The sequence below is a fragment of the Schistocerca piceifrons genome, chromosome 3, assembly GCF_021461385.2.
Source record: "Schistocerca piceifrons isolate TAMUIC-IGC-003096 chromosome 3, iqSchPice1.1, whole genome shotgun sequence".
NCBI lineage: Eukaryota > Metazoa > Arthropoda > Insecta > Orthoptera > Acrididae > Schistocerca > Schistocerca piceifrons.
In genome coordinates this window covers 601,509,566-601,528,275 of record NC_060140.1, presented here as the reverse complement: position 1 = coordinate 601,528,275, position 18,710 = coordinate 601,509,566, and the positions used below count along the sequence as shown (strand labels likewise).

At 37.6% G+C, this 18,710-nt stretch overlaps 1 protein-coding gene across 1 annotated transcript in view; it reads right to left on the bottom strand.

The window, feature by feature from the left end:
• Positions 1-18,710, bottom strand: part of LOC124787832 (vacuolar protein sorting-associated protein 13D) — a 557,316-nt gene that overhangs the window by 486,702 nt on the left and 51,904 nt on the right. The window contains exon 9 of the mRNA XM_047254770.1: positions 8,858-9,056. Within this exon, the coding sequence (XP_047110726.1) occupies positions 8,858-9,056 (199 nt within the window). The remainder of the gene's footprint in view (positions 1-8,857; positions 9,057-18,710) is intronic.

Here is an 18,710-nt window from a genome sequence, read left to right as displayed (position 1 = left end):
ATTAGAAACAGTAGGTAAGGGACTTCCGACCACTGCCCAAAAAAACGGGAAATCGTGGGTTTTCATAACAAATGTATTAGGTTTGATGATAATTGACTAAAAATTTGGAGAAATTATGGAAAAATCGGGAGGGAGGAGAAATTGTGGAAAATCAAATGTCTCTTGCCTAAAACGGGAAAGTTAGCAGGTATGCTAGTGTCATTAAGGGACCAACAGTGTCTTAAAGTTGGAAGTGAAGAGATTCAATAGTTGGACACATGCTTCTGTCCAATTCTGATTCCTTTTCTGTAGAATTTAAGAATGAATATATTTTGTTTCCCAGATAAAACATAACTGCAGCATACTCCTCTTTGATTAGTACATGTATTTCCATAACTAATCCAAGTTTGGGCTACTACATATATTTCCATAACTACACCAAGTTTGGGTGATAGGGACAGCAGTTACATGTGTGTACCAGTCATATCACACAACACTTGGCAAGTGAAAAACACCAAACTACAAAAACTGTTGCATCACTGAATTTTAAAGTTATGATACACATCCCTTCTTAAAACTTGTGTTATAATTAACTATCTGAAGAAAACAGGGAATGTGTATCAACCAACACCAAATAAATACTGTTATGATGAGGATGAGGAAAGAAAACTAACTGTGACTCACTGGACTCATGGAGAACAGCTTATCTGTACATAAGTGAACAATGGAAAATCCAGGGTGGGATAATGACAGTATTGTGAATATTATATTGTGAACCGCAATCTATCATTTTCATAATACTGTCATTATTTGTACATAAAATACACTCATGAATAAAGATAGCCACAGTGACAAAGAGATGGTTCTCATATCCGTATGGCAATAGTTAGACATCTCAAGTGATTGGGATGTCGTGTGACCTTGCACTGGGCATTGGAATGGCAGTCAAATGTAGAATGAGCAAGATGCAATATCGGTGTCTTTGATTGCAGCCAAACTGTGGATGCCCAGCACATGTTGCAATGTGATGTCTTTTTGAATACATTCTTTTACAATGATATTAGAGAAGGAAAGTTGCTACTCATCATACAGCAGAGATGCTGAGTCGCGATAGGCACAGCAAAAATATTCACACAATTATAGCTTTCTGCCATTAAGGTCTTTGTCAGCAATAGACACACATACAAACATGTTTACACACACTCACGCAAACGCAACTTGCACACATGTCTACAGTCTCTTTCCATTGTTTGATTCTCTTACAATGAGATGCATATGCTTAATTAGGCTTCTAACAAATTACAATCTATTTTCGATAAGCACACTCATAATGTATTCAGCCTACCATCAACTGCCACCATTACTAGCATTTCTGGATAGTGAAGTTCTGTTGAGTTGAGACATACTACTGTGCTATCCTACTACTGTGTACATCTACAAAGTAACTGCTGATAATAATTTAACACAGTAACATTCCTCTCCAAAAGCTGATCGCTCACATGCCTTTTATTTAAAAATGTCATAGTAAGAAACACAAAAAACCATTCTAAATCACAAGACACTGTAATTAAGACATTGTATTTCCAGCAATGCTGCCTCTTATAATAAAACAGCAGAACATACTCATACATTTACCAGAACAATGATTCTAAATTTACATGAATTTATTTAAGAAAATAACTGTTTTTTAACTGTTCACGGCAGATGAACAAAATTGACTTTACACATAAATTTCCATTATATTTTTCAATTCAATTTTGGAAGGAATGTAAGGGTTTAACATTCCATCAACAATTAGGTCACCAGAGGCAGGGCATAATCTTGGAGAGGGCAAGAAAATACTACACTTCCTTTCAAAGGAAAATGGCATCATTCCCAGTGCCCAAATCTCTCAAGGCTCAAGGGTTCGGATCCATCAGCATCCTAAGTTGGCAAAAATCAACCTTCCATTGTAAAATATTTTTTATGTCATATTATAAATGTAAGAACAACTCCCCAGCACCAGCATAACCACTCTATCTCTCTCTTCCTTTCCACTTCAGTATTAAAAGTCGTACAGGTCAATCCATACAATTCTATTTCATGTTTAATCTTGAATACGCAACACTTTCTTGTCTATGCACTATAACTACTGTGAAATGGACTCAAAAAATACACTTTCTTTAAATGCTGTTGGAAATCCTACCAAAACATTTTCCCAACTAACTTTCACAGAATCAGCTGTGAAACATCATTATAATTTAGCAGGTCCGCCAACAACATTCAAAGATAAGGCACTTCCAATTCCATCACAAGGTGATTTTAAATGAAAATGAGTGTACAGAAAATATTTTGCATTCAGGAGTACACACAACATAAAACATTTCTATTTGTATACAGTTCTCCTGGAAGAATCATGAAACTGAAGAAATGAAATGACATTAAAGATGTACATTTCCCTTGCTGATGTTCGGAAGAAAAGAATTACCATTACTCTTCTTCTTCTGTTAGTCCGTAAAATAGCCAACTTACATGGGAACTCTCATGTGACTTGATGTGACATTATTTCTTGGTCAAAGAATATTGGCCTTCTGAGGTTCAGCTCTGAAAACTGGAGAGCCAAATAATGAAAATTTCCTTGGAATGTTAGAGCTCTTGTGTCACTAGGATCCAGTTCTTGCAATATACATTAGCAATGTCAGAGACTGACAAGATCTGGAAAGTGTTTACAAATACATTATCTCTCAAGTGATACTCAGAATAAATTTATTTCTTAGTTGTGCCCATCATGTCAGGGGTGCCATCTTGGAAATGAGAGAAAATTAGAAGTATTATTCAATTACTGTCACTGCAACTCCTGACTCAAATCATATTGACTACACAACATTTATCCTGCATCATATTTACTTCATGAATGAAGTTAGGTTTTTGGAATTTGTAGATTGTCATTAAAAAATTAGGGTTACTACGGACATTCAATTCCATCAACACTTGTGAAACAGTCAATTCCATGCAGTGAATGCTGCGAACAAATTTGTGATAAGTGAAGTAATATTAGATGGTCTTATAAAGGAGCTCAGACACTCTTTTTTTTTTTCATTGAAATCATCTTGCAAAATTTTCTGTGTGGTTGTCATAGGCTTAAGTCAAGTACATGCAGCCAAGAGCTGTTATGAAAGCAGATCCTTTTTTTGGAGTGATGCAACTTCTTTACAACCTTTTCAGTAGCAGTACATCTGTTCTGAAACAGAGTTGGAAGTTCTTTGTATTCTATGTCTGATACCTGTTGGAATGCTTTAGGTTGACATTGTAGTACCAACAGCAGCTCATCTGGATAATATAGCTATTGCTGTTGAAACTCTAAGTTAAATTTGTCAGCTGAAACATTCTCTGTGGTATGGGGTGTTCTGGATTCTTTGTTATCATTCAGATGTTTAATCATGGCATCAGTTTAGCTAAAGGTTGCTGGTACCAATTGACTACAGAAACATATTACTATAAACTCCAAACACAACCAATGAGTTTGTGGTAAGATGCTCTGAGACCTTATTACATCTTTGCAAAAATTGAGATGCCATTCTCTCTGATCTAAAGTTGTTGCCAATGCAGGTAATACCAATGCCGAATTTCCAGAGTTACACACTAGAAAGAGAAAATCATTTCATACTGAGGCCAGGAATGAAGCGAAGATGTGAATTCAGAAAATTTATTCAAGATAAATGTATTTCAAACCTTTCAGGACAATCTAGCGTCTAACTTGAAAACCTGATTAGAAACAGAGCAAATATTAGACGAAACATTTGGGTTTTATGAAAAATACTTAAAGATGACTGACAATCATCGGTCATTGAGGCATGCAAGTTATTTATCACAGAATACATATTTAGAAGAAGAAATTAAATATCTGAAAAAACTCATACTTCAAACTTTGAATACATTATTTTGGAACCATCAGAACTATTGAATGAGAAGCAAGAGCTTAAAATTCTACGATTGTTTCCAAATGTATATGCATGTATGCACACTTTTTATGCTCTTCTAGTGACTGTGGCTGAAGCAGAAAGGTCTCATGTTAAAGGTTGTCTCATATCAATTACACATGAACATCTCACAGATTTGGGATCCTCGAAAACTGAATATAATTTGACAAGTCAACTAGACTCTGATGCTATGACTCAAACATTTCTTGAGCGAAATGCTTGCAATGTACCACTGACAGTGTTATAGGCAAGTAGGTTACAATATGCTCCAAGCTGTATGTATGACTCATGGTGGCCTATATGCAAGTGGGCTGACGTCTATTCACTGAAATATGTGGACACACCATGGAGTGAATGAGGGAGGATCACTCCTTTTCATAGTGTTGCTGGCACCAGACCTCTTGTCAATGTAGAATTTGTTATAATACTTAGCCTTTTGTTTTAAAGTGAAGTGCAAGTAAATGAAAGCAAATTAAATAATAAAATGAAATGGAGTATACTTATATTTACTTACATTTTACATTAGTTCATTATTGAGTAGCACCTGAAGCCTAACCTGTGAATTTGTAAGCCATATCAGCTTTCAGCCTCGCCACTACAACTGTCTGCTCTCTTACTTAAGACAACTTATCTTTTCCCCTATGCCCATATGCTTAAAATTTTGGTCCAAAATGCACACTTCTTCACATGTATGGATGTTAAAGTTCGCCAGTCTGGGAGGGTCCAGATACCCCCAAAGCCTATGTACGGCACCCCACATTTCTCTTTTCATTTTCACTGTCTCCTCTCTCTTTTCCTCCTACTCCTTCTATCTTCATGCATCTCTCTCTCTCTCTCTCTCTCTCTCTCTCTCTCTCTCTCTTTTTCACTGACTTCACTGATAGTTTCTCTCTGTTACTATCACTGTCTCCACTTTCTTCTCACCTACTGGCACTAACTTTTCTCTCTCCCACTGTCACTGTCTCTTTGCCATTCTCTTTCAGCACAAAAAAGCATGAACACATTTGAATGCTGAAACTTTTGGTGAGGAAGACAGAATGAGAATTGAGGCAGCTGGTTCCCCACTTAAGTGTCAGGTTCTTTTCAGGAGGAATATACGAGGTCTGCTCAAGAAAGTTCCGGAAGACTCATAATTTCATGCCAATGTGTGTTGGAGTAAAGTGCAATTGGCATCCCTGCACACACCTGCATTTTGTGTGTCTGTTAGTCATTGTTCAGTGTTGTATTGACAAGAACGCTGTGTCGCACAATTTCGAGATGGCAGAGTTACAGGAGAAAAGTATTACATTTTGCATGAAACTCAAGGAAACCTTTACAGAAACACACCAAACGGTGCAGGAAGTGCTTAAGCCGTACTCGGTGTTACAAATGGTTCACAAGGTTTAAAAATGGCTGGACAGCAGTTAAAGACGATCCTTGTTCAGGATGGTCTTAGACATCTGCCAACGATGTCAGAAATGTCAACAAAACTGTGCATGCCAATCGAAGAGTGACTGTCTGAGAAATTAAAGAAGAATGCAACATTTCAGTTGGATCTTGTTATGAAATACTGACAACAGCATCTTGGAATCCATCGTATTGCCAACAAGTTTGTGCCACGGCTCATGAGTCAAGGCCAGGGAGGTCTTCACCTCGCAATCTGTGAAGAGATTTTGGTTTGCATGAATGAGAATGAGATATTCCTTAAGAGAATCACAACTGTTGATGAGACGTGGATCTACGGTTATGATGCTGAGACCAAGTTTTAGTCTTCACAATGGGTCAAGAAATCTTCTGCAAGACCAAAAAAAGTCGTCAGGTCAGGTCAAATGTCAAAGCTATGCTGATAGTTTTCTTTGACTTTGAAGGATTATTTCATCATGGATTCATACTATAGGACAAAGTGTTAATCGATGGTACTATGCCTGTTGCAATGCCTGCAAGAAAATGTGAGAAGGAAATGGCTTGAAATGTGGCAAAACAATTCATGACTCTCTCATCACAGCAATCCACCTGTACATTCAACGCTGCTGGTGCGTGATTATTGCACAAAAAAGGATATCACTGTGCTGCCTCATCCTCTGTACTCCCCAGACCTGGCTCCTGTAGACTTTTTCTTAATTCCACAGTTGAAAACCCTTTTGAAAGGATGAAGATTTGTAACGATAGATGAGGTAAAAAAAAACTGGCAGATAGCACTTTGCGTGATCCAGCAAGAGGTGTACCAAGACTGCTTCCAGAAATAGAAACGGCCTTGGAAGCAATGTATCAATTGGGGAGGAGAGACTTTTGGAGGAGACCAAGCACAATAAGTATACGGTAAGCATAAAAAAATTTTGTGGACAAAGTTCTGGAAGTTTTTGAACAGACCTCATATTCACCCTTTTATGCTGTGGCAGGAGGATTTTTCCACTATTGCCCCTCTTTTCCTTGCTACAGCAGTGAATGCAACTTACATAAAACCAATTCTACAGGTCAGTAAAGTTATGACAGTTTATTTTTACACTTTGACACACTTATATACATTGATATATGTTACAAACAACAAATATGTGCACATAATATAAGGTGGATACAAAATCATTTGCTTTGCATTTTTATCAGTACTCTGCTCATTGATCACAATTCATTGAAAAGCCCATTTTACTATTTGTACCATAAACAAGTGAGAAAGTTATCAGAAACATTTTACTGAATTTGCAGTCTTTCCAGTTTTACATAATTTTTGACAGTCATTTTACTTCCCTTTTATGCATGTTAAGACCCTTTTTAGCCCACTTTTTGTTACCACTTTGGACACATTTGTGCAGGTGTGAAGTGCCCATTATACAGAGACAGTGCATCATAAAGTTTAATTGGTGACAAGTGCTGATTAAAAGCATAGTTTGGTGACCTCAGAATCCTTGTGATGACCTTAGAACCCTTGCCATGTGTCCACAATGTCTGTTAAAACATTTTACCTTCAGACCGTATATTACTTGCATATTTTACTGCATAAGTATGACAAAACTGGAACCTCCAGATCTTGGTAGCACATAACGATACCGAAAAATGTTTTCAAGTTTCCAGGGAATGTCATCTCAAGAACACAATGCAATATTTTTTGACGATCTGCCATGAACAGAAAACACAGAACTGGCCATCCTCATAACTGATACTTTCATACCCAAAAATCATGGTTTTCTTGGGAATCACCCACTAACAAACAGTGATTTTATAAGCCACCTGAGGTTCATTCTACACCACACCTAATGTAAAAGAGCTCAATTTGCATGGGCTGGAAAAACTGTGTTATGTTTAAAATTTGATCTAGAACTGTAGAATAGTTACAGTACGCCATATCTCCCAATAGGTATACAAATGGTCACTAGGCCGAGGGCTATCCAAAACGGTTGACTCTTTACCTTTGTGATCAATAGAATCTGAGATATGACCACCTGAAAAATCAATTTTTTGAGTGCGGCTTTTTGGAACATATTGGCACTGTGTCCTGTTGTGAACGGACCAATTGCATTAGTGAAGATATGTTCAGTATTTAATAAGAAATTACATTTATTCTATATTTCATCCCAGTGTGCATTTTTTGTTTATCTCCAATTTTGCCAGAATTGTATTACATTTAAATCATGTCAAACCTTCTCTAAAATAACAATAAAATTGGGCTGCTATATTTGGAGATGGGGCCCAATCACACATCTGGGCCTGCCCCCAGTTCTGGCTCTCAGTGGCCCTGCTGGTGGTCATAAGCTGCTGTGCATTGCTATATTGACTTGTTGATATTTTTATAGTGAGTCCCAACAATTTGGTAGCACTTGTATGTGATAAAAATATTGAACATACACAAACACATGCATGAGGTTTCCACTGGGGAAAATATTTGTTTTTCAACTAAGAGACAGTAAAATTTAGCGTACACAGTTGTAACCAGTGGTTCTGGAAGGGTTAGTAATAATGCACAAATTTATCCCCACCACCCCACCAGAAATGCATTCTTACAACAGTAGTAAGACTAAGTTTTTGCATTACATTTTATACTGAGTGTGCATTACAGTTTAAATTTTAGACACGGGTTTAGGCAGAAGTCAGATGAAATGCCAGTTAAAATATAATTGTAATTTGTGAAGTTTCCTTCAGTATATTGCTTATTAAACCTCAAGAGCACAATTTTGCCCAATTTTCCTCTACTTTGCTCACTGTATGGCATAGTACACAGAGATTAGCTTGAGTGCAGGAATACTGTCAACTGATGTTTGAAGCTTATAGAAAGATCTTTTGGACTGAGGAGTCACAGTATATGTTGGTACAACTGATCACTGGGTACGAGAACAATGATACCACAGGAGTCAGCAAATCCTGATTGCTGAAAGACACTGCTGAGGCAAGTGGAGGAGGAACTGCTGAATGGGGATATTTACACAGGATGAAATGGGTCTCCTGAAATGACTGCCATCATGTCTTGTTGGCAGGCAATATAGGAACCCACAACCCAAACATGTGCATCTAGTTTTGTTCTTACAGTAGCCCATAAGCAACCTGTGTCTTCAGTCAGACAGTGCACAAAACCATCACCCCTAAATTGAGTCATACTGTTTGGAGTAATATTCCACATGTCTGGAGTGGGTCTTAAATCTAACTCCAAGGAAACTCCATGAACTGTGGTAAAAGTTAAAGGGTAATGGACCACAGCAGTGTGTTTATGGTATCTAATGAAATCCATGTCACACTGCATTGCTACTAGCATCAGGGAGAAAGGGAGTGTTACTTGCTACTTAGTATGTTTGTCCAATTCAGTTCCTAATGAGTGTACAATGCCATTTTCATTAAAGCTTATTCTTTGATCAAAGAAATAAAGAAAAATGTGCAGCAGCATAGATACAGATTAATAAATCTGCACTAAATGAGTGTTAATTTTAGTTAAATCTTAAAATGAAATATCTTACTACTTCTCCTTCAAGCATTTGTTCCCAGTTCCGTAAAAGTTCTTCTTTTGTTTTCTTTTTCATTGCTTCATAATGATGGCGAGCAGCAAGCCTCAACTCCGCATCTGGTTTTTTATGTGGCCTTGTGAAGAAGTCTACCAAAGACTTCACTGCAGCAGGGTTATACACAATGTCAAGAGACTGTGACTGGATATGTAACCTAAAATCACATATATAAATATATACTGTAGAAGGAAAATTCACAATTAAACTACAGATGTGACATAACAATAACAATAATAATAATAATAATAATGATAATAATGCAAAAGGCCATGAGGTTATGAATCCTGCTCCCTCCAAACATGAATTAATGCACATAGTCCTTTCAAGTCATGAGTTAAGTTTAAACTGGAAAAAAATACCATCCACTTCACATGCATACAAGACGATCATGAAAGAACTGACGGAAGACGATGTGTCTATTTGAACAATGCACCCCAATTCAGTGTAATTAATTGAATTCCTGGAAAATGACATCACTATTTTTCAGAAGGTGTCCCCTGAGTCACAGCATAAGAAAAACCAGAAACCTGTAAATGGTACATGTCACACAAAATTTCGAAGAACATAGATCAAAATTGCAGTTTTACATTACTCAATATAAGGAGTATTCGGAAAGTAAGTTCCGATCGGCCACAAAATAGAAACCACTGTGAAAATTATAAATGTTTTATTTGCAACAGTTAACTAAAAGTTCCAGTTACTTATGTACATCGTTGCCTATCAGAAATTTATCAGAGCATTGTACCAGCTTTCCAATGCCCTCATCACAGAAGGCAGTCACCATTGCTTTCTGCCAATTCTCTACGCTAGTCCACAGCTCATTGTCTGTGCCAAAATATTGTCTTCATAGCCAGCGGTTCATGTTAGCAGACATGGAATTCAGAGGGAGCCATTTACAGGTTGTATTTTGGGTGATCAAACATTTCCCATCAAAAATGCTGAAGGAGCATCTTCACTGACCATGCAGAATGCAGCTGAGAGTTGTCTTGAAGAAGGAAATGCACGACAGTTATGTTATGTGGGTTGCACAGCTTCAGGTGAAATTTCTCACCAGGCATTGGTTGGAGACACTATTTTCTAGGCGTCTTTACATGCTCACTGGGCACTCAGAACTGAAAAGAGCGATGTGATGTGTTTGATGGGTATATCAGAGGCACTGCCCAACACATCATCTTGGAGTTTCACAGTGGTTTCCATTGCACAACCAATCGGAACTTATTTTTTGAACACCCTCATACTTACCACAACAAATAAGGAATTGGGAGTTTCTTCTGTATAACATGTTCATATCATTCTGCCTGGTGCAGGCATGCGCGCAGGCGCGCGCGCGCGCACACACACACACACACACACACACACACACACACACACACACACACACACACCAGCAAAGCAAGTTAAAAATGGCACTGGATATTTACCAAATAATTAAACACAGTTAAACACAGTTTATGTTTCTTGGCAATGAAGATATTCACAGATATGATAAAAATTAAATTTAATACATGTTTATGTATTCTTAATGCAGTTTCCTTTCCAAAATTTCTACTGAACTGAAATTTGTTCTTTTTCTTACCCCAATTTGTTTCATCTGATCAAAAATATAAAAGAGGAATGTCTTGCAAGTTAGTTGATGGATGTGAATAAATTAGGCTCTTGCTAAACTGGCCATTCCTCACACATATGGGTGCCAGATAAGTGGGAGTGCCGGATTGTTGAGAGTTTCTAAAATTTAGTATAAACACATAGGGATCGTACTTTATCAAATCAAAAGATACATTCATTTTTACAGAAAACTTAGCACTTGTGTGTATACATGCGTATTAGTATCACTCAACATTCAATATGAAACATGTCCCAAATGTTAGTTGTAACCATGATGATATGCAACGGTAGTATACTTTACTACACAATGGCTTTACAAGCATTTCAGAGGTCGTTCCATGTTTCTAATTGTTTCATAATGTACTCCAGGAAGATGTCTCCAGCATCAGCACCAGTGGTTTTGAGATATCCTCATGTTCCCTCCTCCTATATCGTCTTCTTCATTAGTTTCATCGTAACTTTCCCGTGAGCTTATGATTACCTCTTTTCTGCTGAAGTTTGGTCATAAATAGTTGTTCATTCAACACTGTTACCAGTAGCAATGGTTTTCTGTGAAGAACCTCAGTTCAGTTTATATCTAATTTTGAGTTTCTGCTTGAGGTCTAGCATAACGTGTTTCCCTTTAGAAGCAATGATAATGAGCCATAAGGAAAGCCACAATTTCAAAGTGTACAGGAACGTCAAACATTGTAATTAACTAACAACATTTTTGCAGACCAAATTTCTTTATTGTAGGTGTCATTTCAGGTTGAAAGACTAGAAGCTGGAAGTGTGCTGGATTACTGCGAGGCTGGACTACTGAGGGCCGTATTAGCGAGAGTTTAGTGTAATAAGCTTCCGTCAAATATGAGAAGAAATATGGATACAAGTGTTAGGAAGTCTTTTCTGAAAGTATTTGCGTGGAGTGTAGCCATGTACTGAAATGAAACATGGATGATAAACAGTCATTGTGGTGCTACAGAAGAATGCTGAAGATTACATAACTAATGAGAAGGTACTGAATAGAATTGGGGAGAAAAGAAATTTGTGGTCCAAAATGACCAGAAGAAGCGACTGGTCAGTACAATACATTCTATGGTTAACCAAGTTAGTATTTAAAGGAAATGGGAAAGGGAGGGGAGGGGGGGTGGGGGAGAGTGTAAAAATTCTAGAGGGACACCAAGAGATGAATATATTAAGGAAATTCAGAAGGTGCAATAGTTATTCGGAAATGAAGGGATCTGCACAGGATGTAGTAGCATCTACTACTCATCTACATGGATACTCTGCAAATCACATTTAAGTGCCTGGCAGAGGTTTCATCAAACCACCTTCACAATTCTCTAATAATCCAGTCTTGAATAGCGTGTGGAAAGAACGAACACCTACATCTTTCCACATGAGCTCCAATTTCCATTATTTTCTCGTGGTGATAGTTTCTCCCTATGTAGGTCAATGTCAACAAAATATTTTTGCATTCGGAGGAGGAAGTTGGTGATTGGAATTTCATGAGGAGATTCCGTCGCAATGAAAAATGCCTTTACTTTAATGATGTCCAGCCCAAATCCTGTATCGTTACAGTGACACTGTCCCCCATATTTCACAATAATACAAAACGTGCTGCATTCTTTGAACTTTTTTAATGTATCTGGTAAGAATCCCACACCGTGCAGCAGTATTCTAAAAGAGGACGGACAAGCGTAGTATAGGCAGTCTCCTTAGTAGATCTGTTACATTTTCTAAGTGTCCTGCCAATAAAGCACAGTCCTTGGTTGCCTTCCTCACAACATTTTGTGTTCCTTACAATTTAAGTTGTTCTTAATTGTAATTCCTAGGTATTTAGTTGAATTTATGGCCTTTAGATTTGACTGATTTATCGTGTGATAGACGTTTAATGTATTCCTTTTAGCACTCATATGGATGACTTCACACTTTTCATTATTTAGGGTCAACTGCCAATTTTCGCACCAGACAGGTATCTTTTCTAAATCGTTTTGCAATCTGTTTTGATCATCTGATGACATTAGTTGATATATGACAGCGTCATCTGCAAACAACCGAAAGCGGCTGCTCAGACTGTCTCCAAAATCGTTAATATAGATAAGGAACAGCAAAGGGCCTATAACACTATCTTGGGGAACGCCAGAAATCACTTCTGTTTTACTCGATGACTTGCCGTCAATTACTACGAACTGCGACCTCTCTGACTGGAAATCACAAATCCAGACACATAACTGAGATGATATTCCATAAGCACGCAGTTTTTCCTACAAGTCGCTTGTGTGGTACAGTGTCAAAAGCTTTCCAGAAGTCCAGAAATACGGAATTGATCTGAAATCCCTTGTCAATAACACTCAACACTTCATGCAAATAAAGAGCTAGTTGTGCTCCACAATAACGATGGTTTCTAAACCCATGCTGACTGTGTGTCAATAGATAATTTTCTTTGAGGCAATTCATAATGTTCGAACACAATAAATGTTCCAAAATCCTGCTGCATATCGACGATAATGATATGGGCCTGTAATTAAGTGGATCACTCCTACTACCTTTCTTGAATATTGGCGTGACCTGTGCAACTAATGCATCAGCATACTCTGAATGAAACCTAATTGGTATACAGTCTGGACCAGAAGACTTGCTTTTATTAAGTGATTTAAGTTGCTTCACTATTCTGAGGATATCTACTACTACGTTACTGGTGTTGGCAGCGGTTCTTGATTTGAATTCTGGAATATTTACGTTATCTTCTTTTGAGAAGGCATTTCGGAAGGCTGAGTTTAGTAACCCTGCTTTGGCAGCACTGTCTTCGATAGTATCTCCATTGCTATCATGCACAGAACCTTGAACAACTACGGACAGGACACTTATATTCACAGGACATGTACATTAGTGTGTTCTGCAGATATGATCATCATTTGAACCACGTCGGCCCGAGGGTTCAAGGTCAACGTCAATATCGCGGCACAAGTCCACCTACTGGTATTTGAAAAGCAAATAATTTTTGCAATTTCTTGCAGTAAGGTGTGTTGGATTGACTCTTATCTCACTTATTCTTGTAACATTTTAGTGGTTTCTGTGGGCAGATAAGACAGACAACAAAGTTGAAGTAGTCTTACTGGCAGTTGATGTGGTGTGTTGTCATTTGTGTAAACACTGCTGTTATGTCTACATGCAAATGCACCTTTTGTTCCAACCTAAAATAAAAATAACCTTTCCTTGGAGAAAAAGAAGGTTAGTTAAGAAGTTTAATATAAAATTTGCAATGCCACATACTATTCGATTGCACAGAGTGGGAACTTTGATATTGTAAAGGCTGCAGCACAATAAATGAGACAAACAGAAGTTTGTTCCTTCTTTTTTTTCCAAAAAAAGTAACTAAGTAAATAGATAAAAAAATTTAAACTGTTGAAAGTGTATTTCGCACATTATTAGATATTCTGCTTATGTTATTATCATATAAACATGTGTTTAAAAATGTAAAACATTTCCAGTATCAACAATTTTGTTAAATGGGTGTCATTAAATCATTGCTCAGATACCGAAGACCACAGAACTTTCACCTTAATTACAGTATCAGAGGGTTTACCTGACACTTCCCCGTAATATCTACAAGAAATAAGTAGAGTTGGGTTTTACATACTGAGGCTCATGCATGTATTTAAGAAACTGCTGATTAGTTTATCACAGCTTTTCAGGGGTCCCCATATTTTCCTGGGGGAAAATATGGTAGGGTTAAGTAGAAGCCGACAACATTATCAGAATAATGACATTTCAAACACTGTATTGTAGATTGCCATCCTCACAGCTTACTTCATAATATTTTGAACAAGCATGAATATGATACCAGATGGAAACCCAATGTTAAATTTCCATTCAGTCAGCAAGTAAACTATGTATATTTCCAAGCTTGTATTGTCAAATTTCATTCTTAAGGCTTCTTTAAACTAGCAAGTTGTTTAACAATATTAAAAAATTTTGTCATTTGTAAGTGCGGCTATTCTAAAATGTAAAAGGTTAAAATGAGTACAAAGCAAAAAATGTTGCCTCCCTTAAGATGCCGACCCCAGGCCCATGCCTAGTGGGCCTATATGTAAATCCATCACTGTTGATGATGTGAAATAAACAGGAAATTTCAACACATTTCCACCTAGTGCCACTATGGTCATGTCATATGGTGGAAGGATGTCACACGCCTCTTACCCCCATCCCACATTTCACCCCTTCTTTTAATGCCTCTTCTGTGACGGGAGATCAGAACTACGACATCCAGAGTTGAAACCACAAAGGCTTTTTTTTTATTTCTCTTTTATGGGTTGCCAAAGAAAACACACTGATCAGAATTGACAATAAAAGCCCTCAGAAAGTGACCCGAGGGGCATCAATGCACACACCCTGAAGTACACAGTGTGATGGTTTGTTTGTTTTGTTTTAGGGTACAAAAACAACTAGAGTCATATGTGCCCATGTCAAAAGTGTAGAACACAAAGACAAAGAGAGGAGTTAAAAACAACTGCATGTCAATCCCAAACAATGGAAGAAAAGACAGCTAAAAACAGGGGCATGGAGAAAGGTCTATAAAATGCCCATAGAGAAACAGAGGTCCAGAATGAAAAATTAAGTGGCATTTGCCACATTGCTACACCGGATAAAAAGTAAAATGCAGTTGACAGCCTGCGCGTTGTTCGCTATAACAGCAGGTAACTTGGATAGCAAACACAAACGGGAATGTAAGTGGTTAAAAAAAGGGCATTCCATCAGGAAATGGCAGTCTGCCAAAAGTTTGGCACAATGAGCTCCCCCACCACTTAACAAATAGTGCTGGCTAAAAAGACAGTGCTTGATATGCAACCTAGTTAAAATGATCTCACAGTGAGAGGGCCGAGAGGAGATTGTACAAGCTGCTGGGAGAGGCTTAATAACCTGGAGCTAGTTCCCATGGAAGGAGGACCAGTGGTGACGTACCGTATTTACTCGAATCTAAGCTGCACTTTTTTTCCGGTTTTTGTAATCCGAAAAACCGCCTGTGGCTTAGAATCGAGTGCAAAGTAAGCAGAAGTTCTGAAAAATGTTGGTAGGTGCCGCCACAACTAACTTCTGTCGTCTAATATATGTAATGCTTCGCAGGCACAAAGATAAATACTGGCACCAAAACCTTTGCGTCAGTAAATAAATAAAAAAAAAGTGGAAGACGAGCTTTTTTTCTCCGCCCTGAGTTTCGACCACTGCATTTTCATACATTATCCAACAAAGTAAATACAAATTCTGTATTGTTCATCTTTGAATGTAGCAGCATTTCATTGTACTACGAAAATCCAACTGGCAAGACTATTTGGGATGTTTGTCGATATGGCCAACTCTGAGTACTGAATCTTTTCCTACCTGTGAGAAGAAATTGTTGCTAAAAGGAACTTTTATGAATTGTGAATCACATGCAGTATTCTCTTCACCATAAGAATAATACGAATATAAACATTTTGCCGTGTATTCTTTCGTGTTTGCTGCTATCTCATTTAAATCCTGTCTGCCTACAAAACTGAGTGAGACAACAGCAGACGCGAGAGAATACACATATCATGTCATGTTTATATTCGTATTATTCTTATGCCTAATAGCGATACAGTCAGGAATGAAGCACAGCAATTGACTAGATTTTTAAATCTAAGATGACTAATTTCTGTGCAGAATGTAATGTACTAAAGAGGCGTTTGCAAAGATTTTCAAACGGAGAAAAATTTTCACTTAACTCTTGTTCAGAACATCATCTATCATACGCAGTCTATTATTTGGTTCTTGTTGATCGTTATCAAAGAAAGCAGCAGTGTAAGTAACAACACATAGCAGTCTCTTGCCATTGTTTCGCTAATGAGACGATTACTCTCTTTGTTTTTTTAATTGTAAGCGGCGGTAGCGTGCACAAAAGCAAGCCATGCCACGAGCGGCGACAGGCTGTAAACACTCATTATCAGAATGCGACAAACAATGCATGACACAGTACAGTAATGCATTTTCAGCTTTTAGTGACGGAAACACCTATAACAAAGAGAACAGCACTTATCAGATCAAAGAAAAATAAGCAATCAATTCAAACCAGACGAAGCACGAGAAAAAGGAAGGGTACCCGTATAAATACGGACAGAGCGCCTGACGCATAGCAACGGCTACCTGGTAAAGCGTAACTGCTAAGCTTACGACTCGAACCGAACTACTATAGCTGTATCGTCATTCATTTGACCTAAATTGTGTCTCATATTACAATGGACCAACTTTGTTTCAATTTGGAGGTGCAGCCTAAAACTTTTCTCTCCCCTTGAATTTCAAGTCTCAGATTTCAGGTGCGGCTTAGATTCGGGAAATTTTTTTTTCCTCGATTTCAAGTCTCATTTTTCAGGTGCGGCTTAAATTCGAGTAAATACGGTAATAGGAGCAGCAACAGCTCACACTTGTGTGGGGTTTGTAGATGTTTTGCAGTGCCATGACCAGCCCTGGGTTAATACAGTTGTCAACCATGTTAACAGAGTGCTGAAGGGGGGAGGGGGAGTTAATGTTGGCAGAAACTAAATCTCACATCTGTGCTGTGCCTGTTGATACAATTAGGAGGTGGGGTCACTCTAGTCATGGCCTGCACCTGAATAGGAGCGTAGGAGGGCGAAGGATAGATTAGTTGATCTTGCAGAAAATGTAAGGGGGCCACATGCAGACAAAACAAAATACCTGTGATTACTGGAGTCAGAGGGACACATTTTTTAGGTTAGAGTAAGGTTACAGAAAGAGAGTACTGAAAGAGATTAAAACAGAACAGTGCCATAATGTATGTAGCAGTATCTGAAGAAATGAAATTTGTGTGGTTCATCAGAACATTAGAGGATTGAAAAATAAGATAGATGAGCTTCTTGTATGCCTAGAAAATGGGTTAAATTCTGAAGGTATAGATGTTTTGTGTCTCTCTGAACACCATGTAACTGCAGGTATGGAGAAGTTAAGTTTAAGAGATTACAGATTAGCATCTTATTCATGTAGAGTCAACATGGAAAAAGGAGGAGTTGCTACTTATATAAAAACTGGACACAAAGTCAAAAATATTGAAACAAATAGTTTTTGTGTAGATCAGATTCCTGAAGCATGTGCTTGTGAGTTGCTACTGCAATATACTTCTATAGTAATTGTAACAATCTACAGATTCCCTGAAGGTAACTTCCAGCTATTCATGAAAAATCTAGAGGCATTGTTGAGCTACCTGTCAAACAAAAAGAAGCAGTTAGTGGTCTGTGATGATTTTTATGTAGATTTCTTAAAAGAAACGGATAGGAAAAATGAGCTAGAATCTTTGTTTGGTTGTTTCAATCTAGTATCTGTTGTAAATTTTCCAACTTGTGTGCAGCAGGATAGTAGGTCACATATCAATAACATTTTCATAGACAGTGCTCAGGCAGAAACAATTAATTTGTACCCAGTTGTTAATGGGCTATCTGATCATGATGCACAGTTAATGGAAATAACACATAGCACTTTACGGGTTTCAGGCAGGTTCATACAAGGCAGGGGGGCTTATTGATGCGAACAGGGTACAGAGTTTTAAGAGCATCCTAGAAGAGGTAGAATGGGATGAAGTATACAAAAAAATGATGCTGATGCCAAATTCAATTTATTTCACTGCAAATTTGTCTCAATATTTCAGTTTCTTTCCTTAAACCTTATCCAAAAAAAGCCATTACAAAGTCAAGTAAGCTGTGGATTACTAAGGGAATTAAGATGTTGTGTAAGAGAAAGAGAGAAATATATTGACAGGCCAGAATACGTCAGGATCTGATGTTACTTGCTTACTACAAAAGATACTATAATATTTTAAGGAAAGTCATTAAGAAGTCGAGAAGCTTATGTCTTCTGACAGAAATTAATAATGTGGATAATAAGATTAAAATTATATGGAATATTGTCAAAAGGGAAACAGGGCAGCCTGAGAGTGCACAGCATACCATAGCAATAAAGCTAAATGACGATGATGTGACTGATAATTCACAAGTTGCAAGTATTTCTAACAATAACTTTCTGAATGTGGCAGCAAAAATAGGGTTAAAGCGCTCAGTTGAAGAAGCAAAAAAACATCTTAAGAAGTCATTCCCCATAACTTTATGCCTTTAGAAATAGCACCAACATCCCCCACTGAAATTAAGGGAATTATAAATATACTGAAAAAACAAGAGCTTATGTGGTGTTGATGGAC